Below are 12,478 nucleotides of genomic sequence, written 5' to 3' on the forward strand. Positions count from 1 at the left end.
GTGGCAGAGTAGGGAAGGAGTATATAAAGATATTCATAGTAACATTATTTGGACTAGTAAAATGGTAATGGCTAAGTATATAGCCAACAATGAAGGAATAGATGAATAAACTATGATATATTAATGTAATGTCTTATCATAGTATCATAAGGAATAATAAATATGAATTCAGAGATGCAGAATGAAGAAAACAGAGCAAAAGGAACAATATACATGATTTAGACCATGTAAATTAAGATAAAATTGAATGCAATAAAGCATGGACCAAATTCAATGAATAGCTTTTACTTCCATTAATAAATGGTAAATTATAAAATTTGAAAGAGACATATACTTTACTTGCAAACATTTGTTTTGTTGTTTATGTTGAGAATATATTGAAGTGGGAGGAAGGTGTTGCTTGTGTTTTGTAAGATATCACTGATATATTAAAATAAAAAGTAACAAGGAAAAAAAAGAATGGGAAGGGAAAGAGACTGTAAGGTAGTCTGAATAAATACCAAAAGATATAAAGTGCTCTGGGAGTTCAGAGGAAAGATTACACTTAGGGAATTAGGAGAGTCTTCACAGAAAAGATGGAACCTTGTTGAGCCCTGAGAGATCAATTTATTTCAAAATATGGAGATTGGGGGCAAGGGGTAGGAGATTCAAGGCAGGAAATTTGTAGCAGGGTTTACATTATTTTCTAATAGAAATAAAAAATGTTTGTGCACTTTACTTTTACAGACAGTCTCTCTGGAAAAGACTAGTGCCCATACTTATCCTTGTGGCTAACCCCAAAGTAGAATAAAGTATATCAAAAGCTTTTTACAACATTTCACCCTACTCACAAACAAAATTCAATCGACTTAATAGCTGATCCTGGGACCTGCATGTTGACTAGGAGGGAAATTACCACGATTTGAATTTTATAAGCTTCTTTCTTATTAGTAATTATTCTTTCTCTTCTCTGAGGTTTAAAGTTGGATGCATTTAATAGCTCCCCAAGGTATTCTTTTGCCTAACCTAAGGCCAAAAAGGGTGACAGTCTTTTACATATCATGCTTAGAAACTGCTGACAATATAACTCTCCTTTGGGGACAGGCTTGTGTGAATGCAAAATGTGAGACTGACAGATTTATTTTCATCTGCTGGTTCTGAGAGAATGGGTATTTGCTCTGCACATCAATAGGTAATCTCTGGTGTGAGGTAGCTTTGTTTAAGGTCTGCCAGCTGCAAACCATAACAAGCCCAGGCTCCCCATAGGAAGTCAGAGGGCAGTTTGAGTCTATATAAGACCAATACCATACTTATTTGGTTTTGCTGTCTATATAGTCAAAGGAAGTTATTATTGTAGATGAATTTTCAAATAACTACTAGAATGTAAGTTAACCAGTCCTAATGTACTGTGAAGTTAATTTATTTCTAAACAAAATTAGTACAATGGAATTTGTTGCCTTTTTTATCCTAGCACCTAGCCTGTTATGTAGTAAAGAAATGGTTGTTATATCACTAGGTGGTGTAGTGAATAAAGTGCTATACCTGAAGGTAAGACTACCTGAATACATTATCTGCTTCAGATACCAATTAGCTATTTGACCCTGGACAAATTACTCTGTCTCTCAGTCATCTCATCTATAAAGTGAAGAAAACAAGAGCACAAATTCAAAAGGCTGTTGATCCAAGGAGCAAATGAGATAAAATCTTAAGCAAATCTTAAGCCACTAAATAAATGCTATTATTATAATATTTACTAAATGACTAAATCTCTGGATTCAGTGGCTACTTCTTTTTACCTTTCATCACCATCCCTACCTTTGCTAGAGGTGTGAAGATCTGGGGCTCTAGGTGAAGTTAAAGGAGCAAGGGGAAAGAAGGCAAAAAATACTGCCTCCAGTTCAAGAAATATCTATTCTACTTTCAAAAGTCTTAGATTAAGATAAGCATTTTCTGAACACAAATACTAGATGTTTCTGTTCCTAATTAAGGGAACAATAATGAAATAAAATCTCTCATTCTGGCTCCATTCACATCATTCCTGAGAGTTCCTTGAACCAAAGCAGCCCTCTTTAACCAAAACATCCTGTAATTGTAGTCTTCTCTTAGAATGTAAGTTCTTTGAAGACAAGAACTTGTTTTTTGTTTTCTGTTCTCCAGAACTTAGATATATAGGAAGTGCTTTAAAAATGCTTTTTAATTCATTATTTCTGAATCAATTGTTTATACAGGCAGATTATCAATATGTGAGGAGAAAGGAAAAAAAGATGGATATAAAATATGTACAAGGGACCTAAAATAGATAGGGACTAGCAATATGTTTAACTGGAAGAAAGCAGTTCAGAAAAAAAAAGTAGCTCAATGGGTAGGATGAGAACCAAAAGTAGTGTTATAAAAACCTGGAGTGTCTAATGAAGGGATGATCAACAGTATCAACCTGAAGAAAAGAAAAGAATGAGTACTGACAAAAGGTCAGCAAATTTGTCAATAAAAGGATCATTAGTAGTGAAGGGAGTGGTATATTAAATGAGACTTGAAGTTGAAAACCAACCTGCAAAATGTTTAAAGGACAGTGATAGGACAAGCAGGTAGAACTAGAGTAGATGAAATTTCTTCAAGGAATTAAGATCAAGAAGAGAGGAAAAACAAAGGATAATGGCTTGAGGAGGTAGGAAAATCAAATGAAGATGGTTTTTTTTATTTGTTTTTTAATGATGCAGAGATCTAGGTATAATTGTTGGCAGTAGGGAATTGGTGGGGGAGGAGCTTGACAATTAATAAAGGAAAATGATCAAAATGGTTAGATACAAGATGAAGATGGAAAAAAGCCATAAGTAAAAGATGGTGTTGACAAGAAGGGGCTTCTCTTCTGCCAAAACTAGCAAAGGAGAAAGTAAAAAAATATTATAAAAATGACTTTTTAAGCATAGAATTGAACTGAGGGAATTCAGTTTCTTTCAGTGAAGCAAGGTCTTCTGCTGAAAGGAAGCAGGGGGAAGATGATGGAGGTGGCTGAGGAGAGGAGGTAATTTGCAAAGGACACTGTGGGTAGGCAGTGTAATAAAAGCATTGAAGTGAAGTACTAAGAGCCAAGTTGAAATTACACTGCTTCCATTTGAATGATGTAACAATAAATTTACTATATTACTTTTTGTCAATAATTGGCACAATTATTTTTTCAGCCTCAACACATTTAAGAAGAAATATAGTAAAATATTACAATCAGCATCCTTTCTCTAAAACAGATAAAAAGACAGGTGCTAGGAAAACTGTGAATTAAATAGTTGGCTGTATTCATACCAACATTTTAAGTTAATTAAGAACCATTTCAAACACAACTGAACACAATTAAATGCAACTGATTATATCAAAGAAAAAAAATTGAGAAGTTTGCTTCCCTTCCAGGCAGGGCAGGGTAAATTTTGTAGTGATTTGAATACAGTATATGATATTTGTCTTTCTGCCCAATCAAGTAAATTATTATTATTTTTGCTCAAAGCATAGGCTACTCTCCTTCCTTAAAGAAAAGGTAAAGGGGATCAAAGTATTTTTCTTCTACTTGCCAAGTATTGTTAGGATGAATAATACACTGCAATTAACTAATTGTCATAGTACATTATTATTCCTAGAAGATATGCTAATAATAATTTTATATTGTATAGTACTTGGTGATTTACAAATCATTTTCATATAAATTAATTCATTTGATAATCTATAGTAATAGAAGAGAATAAATAGCAGTAGTTTCTCTCAATGTTAAAACCAACAATACTGATTCAGTTAAAAAGTGATATTTTTTCACATTAGGAAAAGGAAGAAAGGAAGTTAGGAGGGAAGGAAAGAAAGAAGTTGTTAACAATGATTATTTTTACTCTTTGTAGATGCCTTTCTTCAGAGGAACTAAATCATATAAATATGTAACAATGAAATAAGATCAGGACTGATAAATTTTCCTTTTACATGATAATTTATTATATATGAACACACATGGATTAATGAGAAAAAATCATTCAAAACAGAATAATTTAAATATAATTTTAATTATCCAGGATTTTTTAAGCAGAATCTTAAAGTGTATGAAAGATTTTCATGTGTAGGATGAAAAGTATATATTTATCCATGTATATATATCTCTAAAGCATTATACAATTTTCACAAATAAGATTTTGGATTTCAAACTTTCTCAGAAGTATACAAGGCAACATGTGGCATGAATCATTTCTAGACGTCTTTTCTCTCTTCATTCATCAAGAGTTAATAATTATAATTTGACAACACATTAGGACAAAATAATTAATATTACATAGATTGCTGCTTCTTTTCCAAGGATTTCTCGATATCTTCAAGGACTTGAACTGCAGCCTTTGGAATCCGAGTCCCAGGACCAAATACATTGGCTACACCAATGCTGTATAGAAATTCATAATCCTATTGAGAGAAATTTTAAAACTTAAGGAGCAAGAAACAATTGATTCAGACAATATTTTGTGATGGTAAAGAAAATTAAGGAAATAAGAACCATGAATCCACTGATTCTTCTTTGTCCTCAATATTCCAAACCTACATCTACAATATTCCTAAGCTATATCTAAACCTGTTTCCTTTCACTTATTTTGAGATATTTACTGCCATTCTGTAGAGCATAGCGTGTTTTTGCTCCTTTGTATCCCCAGCATTTAGCACTTAATAAATATTTATTGACTGACTACATAAATATCAATTATAATCCTACAGTTCACTTCAAAGATAGTTTCTCATAAAGATCTTAACCTTATTGTTTCCAAAAGTCTCCTTTTTTCTCTCACATAACTTGGTGGAAGTCAGATAAGAAAAAAAATTATTCATAGAGTGCCTCTAGGTTTATTGTAAAAAATCTGATTCTGGTATTCTTTTATCAGAAGAAGATAATTTTTAGTTATCTTAGCTGTAGTTCTTTTCCCATTTCACTAGGAATTTATTTCCCAATTCTGATTAATAATGAATGACCCCTCGACAATCATCATATCCAGGATGAGATATAAAGTCTGAAGGAACTTAAATTTATAAAATGAAACCTGTAGGAACATAATTTTAAAAAGCCAAATCTAAAGAAAACTTAAAGATTTTAAACAGATATATAAATCTTCTTTTATTTATCTATCCTCCCTTTTCATTTTGTTCTCTTCATGACTATCGTTATTTTCTGTCATTTTGACTAGAGAGGATATTAATTAAAACCTTAAGATATAGATTTTCTTCATGCTAAGTTCTAAGTAAAATATTTTTGTTATTCTGTATTTTTTTAATAAAATATTGTTTGAAATTCTACTGAAATCATTTACCAGTGCCTCATCTTGCTAGTGGAATGTAGGCTCTGACAAGTGAACTCAAACTTGAAAGGTTTCAAGATTGTACCTAGGGAAGAACTGAATATCTGCTGTCTTAGCAATATCCTAGTACTGTTCAGAGAATGAATTAAAAAAAAGTGAATGTGTATTTCAATGATAATTCAAAAATACTGTGGAAGGGGAGAAAGAAGGCAATTTCAATTAATACTTTAGTACAAATGAATACATAATAGCACTCCTTGCCCTTGAAGCCATTAAAATTTGAGTGAACAAAAGCATATGATAAAGCCTAAAGTAGTTCTTAAGCTTAGTTCTTAAAATCTTTCATATTTCAAGATTTTTTTAAAATCACAGCTGCTAACTCCTCTACAATTTTTAGATGATGATTAAGAGGTACAGTAGTTGAACCAAGAAGCTAATCTGGAGATGATCTTTGAATTTAGTTGGATTAGCTCTTAAACAAAAGAACATAGTCAATAAATGTTTTTCTATCTTTTAGGATCTACCAAAGCATGGCACAACACTGAGGCAACCATTGAGAATCCAGGGGTAACTTCAAAGCTCTGATAAGGTACTGGATTAAGACTTTTGAAGAGTTTCTAAAAACTGATCTAAGACATTAAAACTGATGCATGACAGACATAACTTATGGTTTGAATGTCTTAACATGAAAGGAGGAGTTTGAATTTTATCATAAATGATATTTAAATTCTATTACTTTTTGAAATTGTTGTTTTAGAATAATATCCTGGCTGAAACTTTTACTATAATGGTTAAAAAAAGTATTTGAGATATGGCTAGTGGAGTTTGGAGATAAAATGATACATAAAAATGGTTCTATTTCTATGAAAATAACAATGAAGATGTGAAACAAAGTATCTTTACATTAATTAGTACATAACACACTCTGCTCTAAGAAGCAAAATTAAAGTTGTATGGCCTTATTTTCTGTCCTAAAATTAAGCTATGCTACTTGTTAATTTATACACATTATCTCATTCCATAAATTTTTTAGTTGAATTTCCTATATACAATGAGGGGAAGGTGAATTAAGTGAGTTAAAAGTGACATCTGACTATGAGGATAAAAGAGTCTAAGGATAAAGGAATGGATTTGTGGTGTGTTTTTTTCTTTGGTCAGGGTGACAGTTCATTTCTTTTTTTCCCCCATTCTATCTATTACAGTTACAAAGTGCAGTTAATATAAATTCTGACTGGGACTTTCTGCCATTCTAGTCAAACCCCCACATACTATTCTGGTCTATTGAAAAAAAAATAGTCCATTTCAAAGCAATTGAAAATAGAGTAAATATGAAATACAGCAAGGCTATGATTAGCATAGAATATTAATTTTAATGTGATAGCTGCTTTCTTAGAAGAGATGATCAGAGCTAGGGCAGATTTCTTTTGACTATGTATTAGATATTCTTTAGAACACCTAAGTCTTCTTTATGTTCTTCATTACATGAAGAAAGTATAGGCATGTCAGCATGTCCCTGAAAAGAACAAGCTATATTCTTTATTCTGTACAGAAAGTATTGTTAAGATGTTCAGAGTACCTCACCTAAAATGAAAATTAGGATCAGTAGCTTGGTTTCCTTGTCAATTAAAATGCATATTTTTCTTTTTAGCTTTTAAAAGCCCTAGAAAATTGATCTTATTGGACATTATTTCCCCTTCTCATAGACTGCAAATTCAGTCAAAATGGCCTTCTCTCTGCTCTCATGACACTTTATCTCCCATTTCCAGTCTTTGGACTGGCTGATCCACAAACCTGGATGCATTCCTTTTCTATTTCCATTTCAAAGAATCGCTCTCCTTTAGAAGGAGGCTACTTAATTACTATTTTCTGCATAAAGACTTTCCTGATCCCCCCAATAGCTAATGCCATTTTCCCCTCCCAAATTACCTTGTATATACATAAATGTATTTATTAACTTGACACTTATTATATATACACACACACATATAGCATACTTGTTTCCATTTGAATATAAGCTTACTACTGAGAATCTTTCATTCTTTGTACTTGTACACAGTACAAGAATCTTGCATATGGTGGGTGCTTAATAACTGATTGATTTATTCAAACAAGAAACTAAAATTTCTTGAAAAGTAGTAAAAAAAACCAAATCTATCTCACATTGCAATTTTTTAGTATAAATATTTTAGGATATGAATTATTTTGGAAACAAAGCAGAATTCTTTTATATTAAATTGTCAAAATGAGCTGTATAAATAAATTAGAATGTAATTTGATATGAAATGGTGGCATTAACCTCTTATAAGCTTTGTAGAATGTAATGAAAAAGCTTTTTTTTAAGGTTTTTGCAAGGCAATGGGGTTAAATGACTTGCCCGAGGTCACACAGCTAGGTAATTATCAAGCATCTGAGGCCACATTTGAACTCAGGTCCTCCTGACTTCAAGGCTGGGGCTCTATTCACTGTGCCATCTATCTGACCCCGAAAAAGCATTTATTAAGCAATTACTAAATGACAAGTAATGTGCTAAATACTGGAAATATAATGAGAAAAGCAATGCAATCTCTGCCTACAAGAAGCTGACATTCTTACACTGGAGGAGATCACACCTATAGAAAAATTCTACTGCAGATCGTATGGAAAGATTTTTGGTCCTTAAATCTAACAGTATATGATCTTCAGAAAACCCTTTTTACAGATTTAGTTCTACAATAAATTTGTTCTTCAATAAAAGCAAACAGTAAATAAAAGAACTATATAAGAGTTGCCTTTACTAAGGAGTCCCATCCACATAATTTTACTTAAAACACATAAGGATGAAGATTACCTGAGGTGGTATTACTCCTCCACATACTATAAGAATATCTGGCCGTCCAAGAGCATTCAGCTCTTTGATGAGATCTGGAACTAAGGTTTTATGGCCTGCTGCTAGTGTACTCACACCTATAGCATGCACATCTGCATCCACAGCCTGCTGAGCCACTTCCTGAGGAGTCTAAACAAACAGAAGGATGGCAAATCATTATTACTTTTAGGGAAACAATTTTTTTTGCAAGGCAAATGGGGTTAAGTGGCTTGCCCAAGGCCACACAGCTAGGTAATTATTAAGTGTCTGAGACTGGATTTGAACCTAGGTACTCCTGACTCCAGGGCCGGTGCTTTATCCACTACACCACCTAGCCGCCCGGGAAACATTTTTTTAAAAATGATTATGAATGGTATGTATATGCTACTTAAATAAAAACATTTCAAAACCATTTTCTTCCTTAGAAAACCTTGGGTAGATTAGATTAAAAATATTACTTCAAAGTAATGGCCCAGTAGCAGATTATATAGGTAACTAATCCTGAAGTCAGGAAGACCTGTGTTCAAACTCCTCTTCTGATGAATGCAACCCAGAGCAAGTTACTAACCTTTCCATGCTCTAGACAAGTCTATAAGACTACGGGACTACGGAAGCTGCAGACAAAGGGCTAATCTTTACTGGAAGAAAATTTTTCCTTACCCTGGGGTTCCTAATATCAGTAGAATCACAGTTCTAGTACCTAACCTTACTTAACATTCTATTAATTCAAATTGTTCTAAGCATTGGGGATAAAAAAAAGAAAAAAGTCAGTACCTGCTCTCAAGTAACACACAGTCTAATGGTTGAGACAACATGGAGACAATGCGAAAACAATTTGCATGTACAAATAAGTTTTATATAGGGTAAACTGGAAATAATCAACAGAGGGAAGCCTTCTTTTAGAAGATGGGATTTTAAGCTGAATCTTGAAAGAAGCAAAAGCAAAAAACCAGAGTTACCAAAAAAAGGTATTCTTTGCCCCTGATAAAGTTCACATTCTCATTGAGGAAATCCTTATAGAAGGTTTCAACTCAGAAACCTTCAAATTTGAGTCAGACAGAATGAGCCTTGGGGGTCAGAGGTAAAGCATCTTTTTAAATATCATTTCCACTGATAAAATTCTATTAATTAGTAATACTGAACCATTTGATAATGAGAAAGCCTATGGTAACAATAACCTTCTTTTCAGGGTCTTTAAGTTAAATCTATAGCTGTGACAACTACAGAAACATTTTTGTCAAGCTTCTGCATCTCCCCAGAGGGCTTCCTTCCCAGCATGATGGATGCAGACACTGACTGGGCTCTTAAGTTCAGGGTCCTGAGCTGCCTACATCAAGGTCTGAGGGTCCATGACAGTCAATGTGGTAGTGATGGTTGTGGTTTGGCTTGTTTGGCACATGCTTCCTCCTATCTCTTCCTCAGGATGTTACTTACCTCTTAAGTGCCTGAAGCCATATGTGAATTCAGATTGTCCTGGCTCCAAGTCAGCACTTTACCAATATGCTACCTATGCGCTCCCTGGTTTACTAAGCATTCTAGGATTTTGGGGGTATCCAAAATAATGGAAAGGAAAAATGTGAGAAAATTATTATTGTCTAAATGACAGGGATCTATTATCATCAATATTTACTGAATGTTTATGACCAAGGAAATGTGAAAGGTTCTATAGTTGCCAAAGTCTGAAGATATATGTAATGTGAAGCAAAGTAAGTCAATTTTATGCCTTACGGATAAAAAAAAAAGGAATTCACTTTTCAAAATGTTGCAAAATGAGTTCGTTAATATTAATCATAGATAATTTCAAAAACAGTAAATATCTTGGAAACTACTGAATATGAATTTTATTTCCAAAATATCTAATTAGAATCATAACAATTTAGTTCTGTATTAAAGCCTTAGCTATATCTTACCCAAGCCCCTAATTTTAATAAGAAGGAAAATGAGCATTGGAGTCCTGATTTCCTGATTTCTAAGTCTGATGTTCTTTTGTATACTGCTGCTTCCCCAAAAGTACAAGTAACTAACTATCTATCTATCTACAGAGAGATAGATGATTAAACTGTATTGAATATATCTTTGATTTTCACAATGAAATTTAACTATCTTCAATTCATTAGCTACTTTATTCATAACTTATGTTGATTTCACATTACAAGCTTACAACCTGATTCTTAACTTCATTTTCTTGTAAAGAAATTTTCCTCATTAGATTTTTAACCTAATATAAATTATGGAATCCTTTTAAGAATTTCCTATGATATTTTAGGTACCTGAAAAAGCGGGCCTATATCCACATCAAAGCCAAGATCAGCAAAACCTGTAGCAATAACTTTTGCTCCTCTGTCATGGCCATCTTGTCCCATTTTTGCCACAAGAAGACGTGGTCTACGCCCTTCACATTCCATGAATTTCTGAACCCTAAAGAACAGATATAACAGTTGTAACTGTATTCAAACAGATTAATCAATGATACACTATACAAATTGTGATTATTATTGAAAATCTTTCAAGTTAACTAACAGTCCTTTAACTAATTATTTATTACTAGGTTGATATTCCAATTATTTTTATTTTTCTTTGAAGTAAGTATTTTCTTCTGAAATCTAAACAGTTCAAAAGAGTATGAAAAATCAGAACTTGTAATATTCCAGCATAGAGAGGATCATAGAAATTCAAGACAAGGAAATAGGCAATTTTGCAACTTAGATATCAACTAGCTGAAAAATTTTCATTTTATATATATGATGAAATTGAGTTATTTCTTTAATGTAAAAAGGTGAAGGCATGGTACAAAGAACTAGAAATAGAAATTTGGGCAAGAAGGAATTATATCCTGCCTTCAAGGGGTTTACATTCCAACATGTGAAGAAAACATATTAAAAAAGGAGCAGAAAGGGAATTTGGGACAGGGGCCAAGGGGTACAAAAAGTCCTGTGGAAATGATTCAACAGTGAATCCAGGGTAACGTGTGTGTTTGTGGTGACATTTTGCAGAATGCTCAATAGATAGGTACTTCATAAATATCAACTGACCACAAAAATGAAACTTTTAAAGGAAAATCAAATATAAAAAGAGAAAACAATAAAAGTAAATTTAATTGTTTGGCAAACATGAGACAAAACTGCTGAGTTTAAGAATGTAGACACAGATCCTCATTGACATTTCCTAAATTTCCATTTAGTCACTATTTTACAATTTTTCAATATTTATGAATCAGAGAAGATTGTCTTTACTACAGATGCTTACTTATGATCTGTTTCTGAGAAAAGAGAAGTATGATTACTGATTACTTTTGTAAAATTTCAAACTTTTACCTGCTAACAGCAAGTGCTATTTCTTCATTCTCTCCAAATTCCTGGCGGTATGCTCCACTCACTAATCGATCACTAGCTTTATGTTCACCAAACACTCTTTTCATTGCATCTGTTATTTCTCCAACTGTACATCTAAAAATATAAAATGAAAGATTATAAATATTTTATTCTAAATAAAATTTTTATTTAGAAATATTTACCATAAAACATGCAAGTTGACAATAATCTTAACCTACATAAAAAGATTAACTTGAAAACCATAAAAAGGATTTTTTAATAAAGATTTTTAAAGTATATGGAACAAACATTTTTATTAAACAAACCAATAAACTAAACACCATAAAACTGAAACAAAATGCTATATAGGTATTTTAAATCTAAAAATTTAAAGATTATAAAGAAAAACATTCACCTCAAAAAATAATTTTGCTTTTACCAATAATTATGTGTAATTACTTGTTAAAAATAAATTGTCTGAATTGCTTGAAAATGAAAATTCTACATTGGTCATTTATTCTCTCTTATTTATTAGTGCAGTTTACTATTACTCAAAGCACTAAGTTGGCAAGGAAAAATCTATTAAATAATCATACCTTGAAAGTTAAGTATTAGTATGATTATAAGACAAATTAATGGTAAATCTGATTAATGATGGATATTACTGTATAGAACACAAGAAGCATCATAGTAAATTCTAATATGATGGAATTCTGGATTAATAAAAGTTTGATAATAACAATCTATGCTCCAGTGAATGTTTATACACATTAAAATTCACACATTATTTCATGAATTTTGACAGTCCTACCCAAGAGACTCAGAGTGATAAAATAACAAATATGCTATAGGTCACAACAAAGAAAGATTCAGAGTATAGAGGCAAACTACATTAACCTTCAAGTGAACTTTTTTCCCTATAAGAAAGAGGCACAAATCCCTAGATTTCTTCCTCATACTAACTTTGAACAACTTTAATAGTAACTTTACTGATTTATCCTCATAGCAGAGTTCACTGTTTCCTATATTTAAAAAAT

General features: G+C 32.2%; 1 protein-coding gene across 2 annotated transcripts in view; it reads right to left on the reverse strand.

Annotated features, from left to right (window-relative positions):
- Positions 1–3,997: 3,997 nt before the first annotated feature.
- The window catches only part of MMUT (methylmalonyl-CoA mutase), a 44,067-nt gene continuing 35,586 nt past the window's right edge, over positions 3,998–12,478 (reverse strand). For both annotated transcript variants that reach the window (XM_074237164.1, XM_074237163.1), the window contains 4 exons: positions 11,445–11,576; positions 10,401–10,548; positions 8,113–8,280; positions 3,998–4,404 (listed from right to left, as the gene is read on the reverse strand). In XM_074237164.1, the coding sequence (XP_074093265.1) occupies positions 4,276–4,404; positions 8,113–8,280; positions 10,401–10,548; positions 11,445–11,576 (577 nt within the window). In that variant the 3' untranslated portion in view covers positions 3,998–4,275. The remainder of the gene's footprint in view (positions 4,405–8,112; positions 8,281–10,400; positions 10,549–11,444; positions 11,577–12,478) is intronic.

This window comes from Macrotis lagotis, chromosome 5 (genome assembly GCF_037893015.1).
Source record: "Macrotis lagotis isolate mMagLag1 chromosome 5, bilby.v1.9.chrom.fasta, whole genome shotgun sequence".
NCBI lineage: Eukaryota > Metazoa > Chordata > Mammalia > Peramelemorphia > Peramelidae > Macrotis > Macrotis lagotis.